The sequence below is a fragment of the Sinohyriopsis cumingii genome, chromosome 11, assembly GCF_028554795.1.
Source record: "Sinohyriopsis cumingii isolate HCF-2022 chromosome 11, ASM2855479v2, whole genome shotgun sequence".
In the NCBI taxonomy this organism is placed as follows: domain Eukaryota; kingdom Metazoa; phylum Mollusca; class Bivalvia; order Unionida; family Unionidae; genus Sinohyriopsis; species Sinohyriopsis cumingii.
In genome coordinates, this window is record NC_142971.1 from 6,133,145 (window position 1) to 6,146,854 (window position 13,710).

General features: G+C 35.2%; 1 protein-coding gene across 1 annotated transcript in view; it reads left to right on the top strand.

The window, feature by feature from the left end:
• The window catches only part of LOC149787561 (uncharacterized), a 215,877-nt gene that overhangs the window by 50,895 nt on the left and 151,272 nt on the right, over positions 1-13,710 (top strand). The window contains exons 17-21 of the mRNA XM_089973710.1: positions 1,761-1,886; positions 2,221-2,377; positions 2,908-3,030; positions 8,030-8,152; positions 11,880-12,033. Coding sequence (XP_089829836.1) covers positions 1,761-1,886; positions 2,221-2,377; positions 2,908-3,030; positions 8,030-8,152; positions 11,880-12,033 — 683 coding nt within the window. The remainder of the gene's footprint in view (positions 1-1,760; positions 1,887-2,220; positions 2,378-2,907; positions 3,031-8,029; positions 8,153-11,879; positions 12,034-13,710) is intronic.

Consider the following 13,710-nt stretch of genomic DNA (forward strand, 5'->3'; position numbering starts at 1 on the left):
TTATGTTATGTGTTTAGTGAAAACAACAAGCTTTGAAAAATTTAACAAATAATTTATTTCCCTGGAAAAATACTATAAAAAATGAAAAAAAATTAACTTACTGTTTTAAGAATCAAATCCAAAAATAATTCAAGAATAATCCACAAATAAAATTGTATAAGTACTAATAACGAAATGTTCTAATGGATTCAAGTTTGAGTCCCAACAAAGAATCTAAGATGGATGGTGATGACACATGCTGTATCCTGTACAGTGCTGTCATCTACAGTTCCTTGTAGAAACACAAGAAATAATACTCCAGTATTGGAAATCTGAGATTTTTGTAAAAAAGAAATGTCTTTATTCAAGAATTCTGTATGAACACTCAAATATTTCCAGAGAAACGAACAAATTAATCCTTTATAATCCAAAATAATCAGAAAAAAATTAACATATAACTCGAAAACTGGCTACAACAGAAGAAAACAACTTCACATCAAGTGTTTTTAAGCCTAGACTGAGATTATTTCTCTAAAACAATGGTTATACAGTAATTTTGAGATGCAGAATAGGTACCCATATGAGGGTCACATGATCACCTTTACATCACATACTCTCAACATGGCCCAGACAAAAACCAATCATTTTACTCTGAGAGTAAAATTTTAAAAAGTTGTTTACATCACTAAAACTATTTACAAGTCTAGGGTCACATATCCAATACAACCTCGATCCCATTCTTATTATTCCCACAATAAATAAATTTAAAAAAGAACTTGTTCACATAGCTATTACTAATTTTGAATTAAGGTCAGGAACTAGGTCAGCCTTAGGTGTTTACAATTTGTCAGGTCAAACAGATTTTCTGAAAAAAATTCCAAATCACTTAAACAAGATTATATTATAATAGCATATAATATAATAAAAGTTTTTTAAAGCTGACAAACAAACAATGAAATTTTAAAAAATATAAATTAAATCAGATATAAGTAACACCATGATGTTATTGATACTGTGTTTTATTCTGTATATGGATTTAACCTTTACTGTTATATTCCTTGATGTTATTGATACTGTGTTTTATTCTGTAGTATGATTTAACCTTGACTGTTATTCCTGGAGGTCATATATACTGTGTTTTATTCTGGTGTAGGATTTAACCTTGACTGTGTTATTCCATGATGTTATTAATACTGTTTTATTCCATAGTGGGATTAAACATTGTGCCATTCCTTAAATTTATTGTTACTTTTTTCCGTATTAGGATTTAAACTTGACTGTGTTGTTCCTCGAGGTTATTGATACTGCTATTACTTCAGGCAGGCCAGGATATTATTTATTGAAGGTGATTACATGCACATAAAAATGAGCAGTGGAAACAAATTACAGGATACCAGGATATGCTGGAGCAGTGTTTCCATTGTTGAAAGTAATTTTGGGCTGAATGTTGGATTTGCCGTGGTGAAACCCACAGTATAGAAAATCTTAATATTTTCTACCAAGCAAAAATGTGTCACTAACCCCTCTAACCCAAGGTGCCAAAGAGGCCAGAATTAACATGCTCTGACAGTTTGTAAAAAATTACAATGTTAAAATTACCATGGCCAAGTCTTTTTAAACTTTTAATGTTGTGTATCTGTTTGGCTACAGTAGTTTCTTATTTTAGTCTGTCAAGAAATTTATTTGATGTGGGTTGATAAAATATGCCAAAAGGTTTCCATGATTGAAGGAAAATACATGCAGCTATCCATGTTGAAATGATCATTTAATTTCTATATCAGGATGAAGATGCACTGGGGCAGAGACTAACAGATGAAGTGCATGCTCGCATTCAGGGTGCTGCCATGAATGTGATAATCATCTTAACACGCTATGAAGGCATAGCTCAGGACAGTGATCTACTGCAGGTAAAATGGCAACTTTAACCACTCAAAGACTGTAAAGACTAAGGTGTTGTTCATGTTTCACAATCAAAATGAAAACTTTGGGAAATTTTAGCTAATTATAAATGAGTATCGCTACTTGTCAATTTATGGGTATGATTCATTATTGCTTTGATCAGCATCCAGTCTGTCTCAGTGAAGGCATTAGTCAGCAGTGCATTATGTTTGAAAATTAGTGATTTGATTTCCATTCACGCTACATTAAAAAGCAAACACATTTCTGTTATCTCTGAACAATTGTCATCGTACAAGCACAGATGGATAATTTGCTATCTGCTTTTGATGCATCTGATTGCAGGCTTTGGATCAGAAATATGAGATGCTACGAGAGAAGTTATTTGCTGATGGGCTGGTTGGTCGGATTGGGACAGATCCATGGCAGAAACTAGAGTACAGTGAGAAACAGCAGCGACTCCAAGCTCTCAAAGTTCATGCTATAAAGGGAGACAAAACTGGTCAGTTGGCATATGTATTTATGATAAACTTTACAGTCTAGACCTGCTGATCCAATGCTAACTTTACGCCATTACACAAATGTCGGAAATGTCATATTAAAGTACTTGTTGGATAAATAGAAGAATGGGTTTATGAGTCTTGACTTTATGTTATTGCGATATATCATCAACATCAAACAAAATCAAATGGATATGAAAGCATTTGACTTTATTTGATGCATAGTAAAACATTGATTATCCTCATGGTTACTTGTCTTATCAGTCATACTGATTGATCGAGTGTCACCCAGAAAACTTTATTCTACATGAAATTATCACTTATTCAAACAACCAGTTATTTGACAAAAAAAATCAATGGTTCCAAAATAGTTGGATAAGAAAGATATTTTGCTCTTTATTGAGTCTCAATTACCTGTGAAGTATTCCGATTCTTGTGTAAGTGTACGGATGATTCTGATTGTCGAGACATTAATGGTCTACACTTAAGATTAGATCTTGATTATGTTATCATTCTGTCATTTTGTTTGTAGGTCGCCACATACCAGCTATAGCAGGAGATGGTTTTGTGTTGTTAGAACCTATATTGGAGTTCATGGGAATGCCAGTCTCAGAATTCAATGTGAAAATTGCAGATATGCAACAACAGCTCACAGGTAGATCAACCAATCATATTTGTCTTTGTATAAAGGGTACCAAACTTAGAAAGGTCACTGTACACCCACGACTGCCATTACATAATTTCTTGGTAATTAGGGTCTGTTCTGAACATTTTAGGATCATGAGCGAAAAATACAGAACAGACGATCAGTCTACCAGTGTATTATACAATAAAAGATTGGGCCTACGGATCATAAAACTCTTTTTTTATCAGCCAGTCAGAAATTACCTTTCAAAAGTAACATTATGATAGGCAACCTTTCAAAAGTAACATTATTTATGATTGGTTTGTTACAAAATCTCAGACTCACGCTAATGAGTTTTATGATTTTCTATACCTGGATCTATGTTGTTCACAGTTGAGTGGGCAATATACTAGAAGAAAAACACATTTGCTAAATTCCTGTGTAAGCTTTTTACAAAGTCCGAGTTTTGTGTGTCTGTCTGTCTGTGCATGCTGGCTGAATTCTGGTGTAGGCATGTTGCAGAGTCCTGTTTTTTTATATATGTATCTGTCTGTACCTATTAGCTCAAATCCAGTGTGAGCATGGTACAAACTCCAAGTTTTGTGTGAATCTGTCTGTCTGTCTGTACCTTTTGGCTGAAATCCAGTTTAAGCATGGTACAAAGTCCTCTAATTTTTTGTGCATTTGTGCCGATCTGTCAGTGGCTTTTGTCAAAACTGTGTTGTAACATGTCAAAGGTGTGTATCTCTATCTGTCTGTACCTCTTTCCTGACTTAATATTAAATGTAAGCATGTTATGAAGTCCTGGGTTTTTCAGCAAATATGTTTGTCGGTCTGTGACTCTTTCTTGGCAGAGATTGTTCGTAGGTACTTTACCTTGTCCTTTTTTTTTTCTGAGTATTTGTATGTCTGCACCCCATTCTTGACTAAATATTAAATGTGTGCCATTTTCTTGGCTAAAATCTGGCATGAGCATTTTATGAAGTTGAATATTTTTATGTATGTATTTGCCTGTATGTGCCTCATTTTCGGCTAAATTGTGGTGTAAGCTTTCTACAATGATGTGCCTCATTCTTGGCTAAATTGTGGTGTAAGCTTGCTACAAAGTTGTGTTTTTGCTTGTGTATTTATCTTTCTTGACTTGTGACTAAAATATGACTTAAACATGTTATGAAGTCCAGTTTTCGTGTGTATATTTGTCTGTTAGTCTCTCTTGGCTAAAATATCATTTAAACATGTTATGAAGTCCAGTTTTTGCATTTCTATTTGTCCATCTGTGCCTCTTTCTTGGCTAAAATATGGCGTAAACATGTTATGAAGTCCATTTCTTTGTATGTGTATTTCTCAGTTCAGTGATTGTCTTTTGCTCTGTATACACCTAATTATACAATTTTTGTATTAGAGTTTGTGTGTATGTGTTTGATAGCCATTATGGGAAATGTAAATAATCTTAAGTTTGACAAGTTAATCCTTTTTGCTATCTGCACAAAAATACACTGTACTAATTTACAAGTATTTCATTTTTGCTCATTTTGTAGTTGATTGCTTGGACACTCAGCCATGTAAACATACTGCTATTTTGGATTGCTTGGACACTTAGTCATGTAAACGTACTACTATTTTGGATTGCTTGGACACTCAGCCATGTAAACGTACTACTATTTTGGATTGCTTGGACACTCAGCCATGTAAACATACTACTATTTTGGATTGCTTGGACACTCAGCCATGTAAACATACTACTATTTTGGATTGCTTGGACACTCAGCCATGTAAACATACTACTGTTTTGGATTGCTTGGACACTCAGCCATGTAAACATACTACTATTTTGGATTGCTTGGACACTCAGCCATGTAAACATACTACTATTTTGGATTGCTTGGACACTCAGCCATGTAAACATACTACTATTTTGGATTGCTTGGACACTCAGCCATGTAAACATATTACTATTTTGGATCGCTTGGATACTTAGCCATGTAAACATTTTGTAGTTTAATCATTCTTTACTGGAAAATGTTACTGATTTTTGGGAGAAACAAAGGCCTTTTTTTCTCACCCATATTTAAAAACAATGCTTTCAGCAGGCTTGAGGGCTCTCTGTAATGTTATCATATACAGACATGAATGAAGTTCATTTGGGGGATTTCCAGTTTCGTACAAAAATATCTTCAGTGTTCATTCTCTGTCTTTACCTAAGTCAGTTGCATGATATACATCCAGGACAAAAATGGAATGGTTGAACAGCTGACTTTACTTTGTTATATTTTGCATACCAGGTTAATTTTACAGGGATTTTATTTTTGCTATAATCCTTACCATTCATCCATTCATGAAAATTAAACAGTTGTGAACATTAAGAAATAATGAAATATTTATCAAAATTTAGCAGTCTTTAGTGAATAATCTCCTCCAGACATCATCATAAATATAAAACATTGTGAAAAAAAGAGATTTTTTTTTAAAGATGCTTGCTGTTTTAAATAAAAATCCTTCATGGCTGGTAATTACATCTTAATCGTGTTATGATGTTATCAATGTGACATCATTAGTTAATTTAGTGAGTTATAGGAGAGATTTGTGCATAAAATTATGTAGTTGTAACATAGGTGTCATTAAATAATGAAAAAGAAAATGCTTGTAAAATGTAAAAAATCATAATATTAGCCTTGCCAAAAAAGTGATGACCCTTACTATGTAAACTTGCCACTATTTTGGATTGTTTGGACCCTTAGCTATGCAAACAAATCAATATTTTGGATTGTTTGGACCCTTAGTTACGCAAACAAATCAATATTTTGGATTGTTTGGACTCTTAGTTACACAAACAAATCAATATTTTGGATTGTTTGGACCCTTAGTTATGCAAACAAATCAATATTTTGGATTGTTTGGACCCTTAGTTATGCAAACAAATCAATATTTTGGATTGTTTGGACCCTTAGTTACGCAAACAAATCAATATTTTGGATTGTTTGGACCCTTAGTTATGCAAACAAATCAATATTTTGGATTGTTTGGACCCTCAGTTACGCAAACAAATCAATATTTTGGATTGTTTGGACTCTTAGTTATGCAAACAAATCAATATTTTGGATTGTTTGGACCCTTAGTTACGCAAACAAATCAATATTTTGGATTGTTTGGACCCTTAGTTACGCAAACAAATCAATATTTTGGATTGTTTGGACCCTTAGTTACGCAAACAAATCAATATTTTGGATTGTTTGGACCCTTCGCTATGCAAACAAATCAATATTTTGGATTGTTTGGACCCTTAGTTACGCAAACAAATCAATATTTTGGATTGTTTGGACTCTTGGTTACGCAAACAAATCAATATTTTGGATTGTTTGGACCCTTAGTTACCCAAACAAATCAATATTTTGGATTGTTTGGACTCTTAGTTACGCAAACAAATCAATATTTTGGATTGTTTGGACCCTTAGTTACGCAAACAAATCAATATTTCGGATTGTTTGGACCCTTAGCTATGCAAACAAATCAATATTTTGGATTGTTTGGACCCTTAGTTACGCAAACAAATCAATATTTTGGATTGTTTGGACTCTTAGTTATGCAAACAAATCAATATTTTGGATTGTTTGGACCCTTAGTTATGCAAACAAATCAATATTTTGGATTGTTTGGACCCTTAGTTACGCAAACCAATCAATATTTTGGACACTCAGCCATGTAAACATACTACTATTTTGGATTGCTTGGACACTCAGCCATGTAAACATACTACTATTTTGGATTGCTTGGACACTCAGCCATGTAAACATACTACTATTTTGGATTGCTTGGACACTCAGCCATGTAAACATACTACTATTTTGGATTGCTTGGACACTCAGCCATGTAAACATACTACTATTTTGGATTGCTTGGACACTCAGCCATGTAAACATACTACTATTTTGGATTGCTTGGACACTTAGCCATGTAAACATACTACTATTTTGGATTGCTTGGACACTCAGCCATGTAAACATACTACTGTTTTGGATTGCTTGGACACTCAGCCATGTAAACATACTACTATTTTGGATTGCTTGGACACTTAGCTATATAAACATATAGGGGCTCAGAGTGGCCAAGTGGTTCAAACCCCTCTCCATCACAGATCACTTCCATCTCACCTCTCTCTGTATATGTTGGAGTCTCAGGTTTGGTAATGTGGGTATGTGAGAAAGCTTACCAGTAGCTTCTCATGCTTCAGTGGTTCTTTCTGGAGTTTTCCTGGGTTCTTCCTCCACCATTTATACTGGCTGCCATGTATAGCCTATCTTGTGCTGAAAAATGGCATTAAATCCTACAACAACAACAACAACTACAACATGTAAACATACTACTATTTTGGATTGCTTGGGCACATAGGTATGTAAACAGACCACTATTTTGGATTGCTTGGACCCTTGGCTATGTAATCATACCACTATTTCAAGACAGTAAATGTTCCCAACATTTCACACATATTATTGGTTAGGTTGAAACCATAAGTCATTGATTTGGTTCAATCCAAACATCATTCTTTTCCTTTGGTTCTCCAATGTGTCTGATGATTATGCTAATTGTGCAGCCCATGGCCACTGGATGGTTGGGGCTAGGCAGTGGCAGCAGCTGGAAGCAGAAAGTACAAGCACTAACTACAACTACACTACTGCACTAGATGCATCACACATGCCCTGTGGTACAGCCACTAACACCCATCATTGGTTAGGTTCAAACCATAAGTCATTGATTAGGTTCAAACCACACATCATTGGTTAAGTTCAAAACCATAATTATATCATTATTCATCAAGTTGATCTTCAGACACTTAAAGGTATGCTATCACACTTGTTTTGGGGAAAGGTTCCATTGTTTTTAGGTCATTTCTTTATTTGAGGAGCCAACATGTAAAACGTTTATGGCATTATTAAATTAATTCATTAAACTTAGCAGCAGATTATCAGATTTCCATGTAGTACAGAATGCTTATCATTTGCTAAGGTTGAGATTGACATTCTTTTCTCACCAGGTCCTATAGTTCATCTGAAGATACCCGAAGAGTCCTCTTTACACACTAATCGTCAAAATCCCTTTGTGGACATTAAGAGCAGACTTGAGGAGGACAAAGCTGATCTGCTACGGAGGCTGAGAGGTAAGAGCAGCTGGGTATACACTGGACAAGATAAAATAGAGTGATCTTAAATTTACCATGTTTACCATTTATCTATACCCAATGTTTTTAAGATTTATTTTGTTTTTCTTTATCTTTTGATGTTTATACCTTTTAAAGATTTAACATCTTTATCTTTGTTTGCTTGAAGTATATATGTTTACTTTTATTTATGAGGGTTATCTTTCTAAAGTTTTTAGTAGTTTTTTATCATTATATTTGTAGAGTGGAACTCCTAACTGGTGCTGCTTAGCTAGATTTGTTAAGCCTTATACATACATACATATACACTAAATTTTATTTTACTTTGATTACACAGCAAACATTCTAACAACTCATACTGTGTATTTTTCTAGGTTAACATGGTCATGTGAATTTGTTATTTATGTCAGAGACTTAGAGGGCAGTAATGTCCGTTTGCTTGTGTAGGATCAAAGAAACCTGGGATTTCGTTGGTATAAATTAACTGCATTACCTTTGTACCAACTATGTCAGCATCAAACAGTAAAAAAGAGTCCATCCTTCTTGTATGGTGTTTGATGTACCTAACAGATGTATATCATATATTCATGACACAAGTAAATGACAGAAATACTAAGAAATATTATAAAATACAAGACAGATATTTTTGTTTTGTTATTCACAGAAAGGTATGAGGTGAACAGGTAAAATGTGGGTTATGATTATTGTATGTGATAGAGGAAAACAGGTTGTGATGTGATTATGATTACTGTATCTGACAGGAGAACAGGTGGTGGTCAGGATAAGATCACTGTAGGTAATTCAGGAGAACAGGTAGAGGTGATTACTGTATATGGCAGTGAAGAACAGGTACAGATGGATATGTGATTGCTGTATGTGACAGGAGGACTGGTAGATCCAAGGATAATATTGTTGTAGGTGACTGAGGAGGACAGGTAGAGGTCTCACTATAATTACAGTATATGACAGGAAAAGAAATAGAGGTGGGGATAAGATTACTGTAGGTGACATAGCCAAACAGATAGGGGTGGGGTTATGATTACTTTATGTCACAGGAGAATGGGTAGAAGTGGGATTATGATTTTTGTATGTGGTAGGAAAACAAGCAGAGGTGGAGTTATGCTTATGTGGGATTATGATTTTTGTATGTGGTAGGAAAACAAGCATAGGTGGAGTTATGCTTATGTTACAGGAAAACAGATAGAGGTAGTATTATGATTACTGCATGTGACAGGAGAATAGGTGTAGGTGGGGTTATGCAGTGCTCTAAAAATCGGATAGCCTGATGCCCGGGGCCTCTCTAATTTCAGATCTGGCCCATCCTGTATTCTAAAAGAGATGCCCAGTGGACTTGTGAACAAAAATATATTCAAATTTGCCAGAGAAAACTTTGATCATGCTGATGAAATGCAGAAATGTATTTTCAAGGTGTTGACATACCTGCCATAACACAGTGCAATCTAATTAAAATCAGATCGCCACTGTCCTATGTGAAGTGGAGATCTGAGTTTAATCAAATTGTAACATGGCAAGTCATGCTAAAAATATGATTTTGTACTCCCAAACCCCCTGACACAATTGTCAGTAATCATCAGAAATAGAGAAAAAACCCACCACTTTCAGTATATGCCCCATTACATGTAGCAGATATAAATGATAAACAGTCATAATTGGAACTGATGTAGAACTATCCTTTGGGCTGTTTAAATAGTAATAATTAAAAGGCAAAGAGATTAGATATAAACCAACATTTCACATATTACTTAATTAGCTGACAATAGCTAGTAAGATGTGTTTGAAGATTGCAGTGGGTGAGTCCATTGTGTTAATTTGTATGGGTAGAATCAGACATCAAACAATCCAATATAGGTAAATAAAAGAGATGTTAGATGCATGAAGGAGAACAAAAGTTATTATGTATCATTAATTTGAATGAAAATGTTTAAACCATATGTATTATAAATTTTTGATAAGTTTGTGAACAGTGGCAATGTTTCTTTGCAGTCAGATTTTACTGTATATATAAAACACGAAGTCTGATCATTTCATCTGTCAGGATAGTGTCCAAGTGTGATTCATTTTTAAGGCAATTTAGGAAGTAATTAGCTATCAATAATATCAGCAATGCCCAACAAAAATAATGTCAGAACTCTTGGTTGACAGAGTTTTACTTTGTGAAGCACCCCAGCAAAATAAAAATAAGGTGGGGTAGAGGCAATTCTTTGCACATACTGAAAACATCATATTGACATACATGAACTTGGTTCTCACCAGGATTCACTCAGAGTATCCAGCAGAGAAGTTTGAACACCAGGAACATCCAGTCCCTAGTGAGTGTAGTGATGAACACTAATGACACTTGTATTACCTTCAAACACCCCTATTAAATTTATCTTTGAATCGTAGAAATTGCATCATTTTGTGACACATAATATTAAAAAAGGGAAACTTTTGGGCATATGGAAATTGGCATCTGGGCTTGTGGAAATTCAGTCAGCATTTCTGATTTTTTTTAAAAGTCACCGGCCCTAGGCCTGTGTCTAAACAAAATTTTGTTTTGCACTTGGATATGATTACTCTCTGTGACAGGAGAACATACAGAGGTGGGGTTATACTTATGTGACAAGAGAACAGGTAGAGGTGAGGTTTTATGATTAATGTCTGTGATGGAGAAGAGCAGGTAGAGGTGAGGTTATAATTACTGTATGTGACAGAGAAGAACAGACAGAGGCAAGGTTATGATTACTGTATGTGACAGAGGAGAATTGATGGAGGTGAGGTTATGATTACTGTATGTAACAGGAGAACAGATGGAGGTGAGGTTATGGTTACTGTATGTGACAGAGGAGAACAGATGGAGGCAAGGTTATGGTTACTGCATGTGACGGAGGAGAACAGATGGAGGCAAGGTTATGATTACTGTATGTGAATGAAGAGAACAGATGGAGGTGAGGTCATGATTACTGTATGCGACAGAGAAGAACAGACAGAGGCAAGGTTATGATTACTGTATGCGACAGAGGAGAACAGATGGAGGTGAGGTTATGATTACTGTATGCGACAGAGAAGAACAGACAGAGGCAAGGTTATGATTACTGTATGCGACAGAGGAGAACAGATGGAGGTGAGGTTATGATTACTGTATGTGACAGAGGAGAACAGATGGAGGTGATATTATGATTACTGTATGCGACAGAGGAGAACAGATGGAGGCGAGGTTATGATTACTGTATGTGACAGAGGAGAACAGATGGAGGTGAGGTTATGATTACTGTATGTAACAGAGGAGAACAGATGGAGGTGAGGTTATGATTACTGTATGTGACAGAGGAGAACAGATGGAGGTGAGGTTATGATTACTGTTTGTGACAGAGGAGAACAGATGGAGGTGAGGTTATGATTACTGTATGTGACAGAGGAGAACAGATGGAGGTGAGGTTATGATTACTGTATGCGACAGATGGAGGTGAGGTTATGATTACTGTATGTGACAGGAGAACAGATGGAGGTGAGGTTATGACTAGTGTATGATCAGAGAGTATTATCATTCTAGAGTTGCACTTTTGAATTTTCAGTTACATGACATTTGCTACCAAAGTGAAGTAACTTTAACTTACACTTACTGAATATGAAATAATACAGTTCGAAATAGGATGCCAAGAAATTACAACAATTCCACTTGTTTGTTGAACAGCAGTCAACATTTTGATGTACATCTTTTGAGCAGGTCAGACAGGAGAGGGATATGGAGAGTATGAGAGGTTGCTTCATCTTGTTCGACTTAGGCGGGAGAAGAAACTGGCTGAGCAGGAACAGACATTTGACATGGCAGCCAGATTGACTGGTCTGTGTGAGAGACAGCAAGTGGAGATCAGGGTCAGGTAAGAGAATGATTTTTAATCTTTCATTTCTTCTGTACAACGCATGGACAATCAGTCAAGGTGTCCACATGCTCAGAACTACTTTTAAGAAACCCTTGTTATCCTCTGCTGTGCCTGACATAGTTGTACTAAAATCAAACAACAACAACAACAACAGCAACAAGTACATAACAAAAACATAGTAACTTAAGGTAAATCCATCTTTGAGAACACACCATGCAAAAACATTTCAAGAGAGACAAAGACACAAACGCGTATGATGTCGAGTATTTTGGTATTATGCTAGTTCGTTCCACACAGCATGGTCAATTTTATCCTATATACAGGCCTAGCTCAGTACATTTTCAGGTCAGCGTCATTAATGTAGCTAAAGCTACCTAACTAGTTTTAAATATTTTGTGTGAAATAAATTATATACTGTTAGCTACATTTAATGACGCTGACCTGAAAAATGACTGCTACAAAGAGGATAAAATTCTCAATGCTGTGTGAAATGACAGAAAACACTAATCCATGCATATAGACTATAGACCTATACACTTCCTAGCCTCCCAACTCGCTTAACAACTACAGAAAACTTAGTAACAGCCAGAAAAATGTTATATAAAACATGCTTTTTTTCTAATTTTGTTAAGCATCTCCATTGTGCCCAGGCTGAATCAAAAATATTCCTACAATATTTAATGTCAAAAAATGCATTTACCAGCCAGAAGGAATCATTTATCCATCAGCTCTTTAATCCATAAGCAAATTACACTGTAGCACTTGCCATATTTCCAGGACAGAAAAATAAATGTTCAAAGAATCTGTGAACTTGAAAGTTTAGGACATGGTTATCCGCTAGAGTCTGTTTTTGGAGGGTCTATTATACACAGGGGTAATTTTACAATCAGTATTAAGGACAACACAAGTATGTCACAAACAGTTTCACCTCCTCCAAAGAACAGAATATATACAGATCTCTAATTACCTATGAATAATAAAGCAAGATGTTACTCTTTGTTACAGCTTGTACTAAGTATAACTACAGTAGAGCTGAGTAGCCAATATCGTTTTATTATTTACAATATAACTTTTCAAAAATGGAACTAATGAAAATAAAACAGTTTCTTGTAATAAATATGAATTATTTATTGTCAATTTCATATAACATCCATATATTAAATGTGATAATACCTCATTACTATACAATGTTTTATGTTGTTATTTTGCTTTGCTCACGCATATAAACTGTGTACTTTGGATGTAACGGTCACACCACACCCCTCATTAACATATTTGTATTCATGCGCCGTATGTAAACATTGGACGAGAACATTAGTGAAGAATTCTTTTTACTTTAAAGGAAAATATTGGGTGAGAAAAATAATCTACTTTTGGGTTATAACTGAGAAAAGGAAATCCCAGTTGCGGGGTTACATTATATGTCTCCCCACTAAGGAAAGCCTCGTGGAGAGACAGATAATATAACCCCTTGACTGGGATTTCCTTGTCTCAGTCCAAATCCCAACATAGATTCTATATGTCTGTGTGCATGTCCATACATCAGTATGTCTGTGCGCATGTCCATACATTTGTATGTTTGTGTGCACATCCATACATCCCTATATATGTATGCATGTCCATACATCCTTGTCTGTGTGCATGTCCATACCTCCCTATATCTGTGTGCGTGTC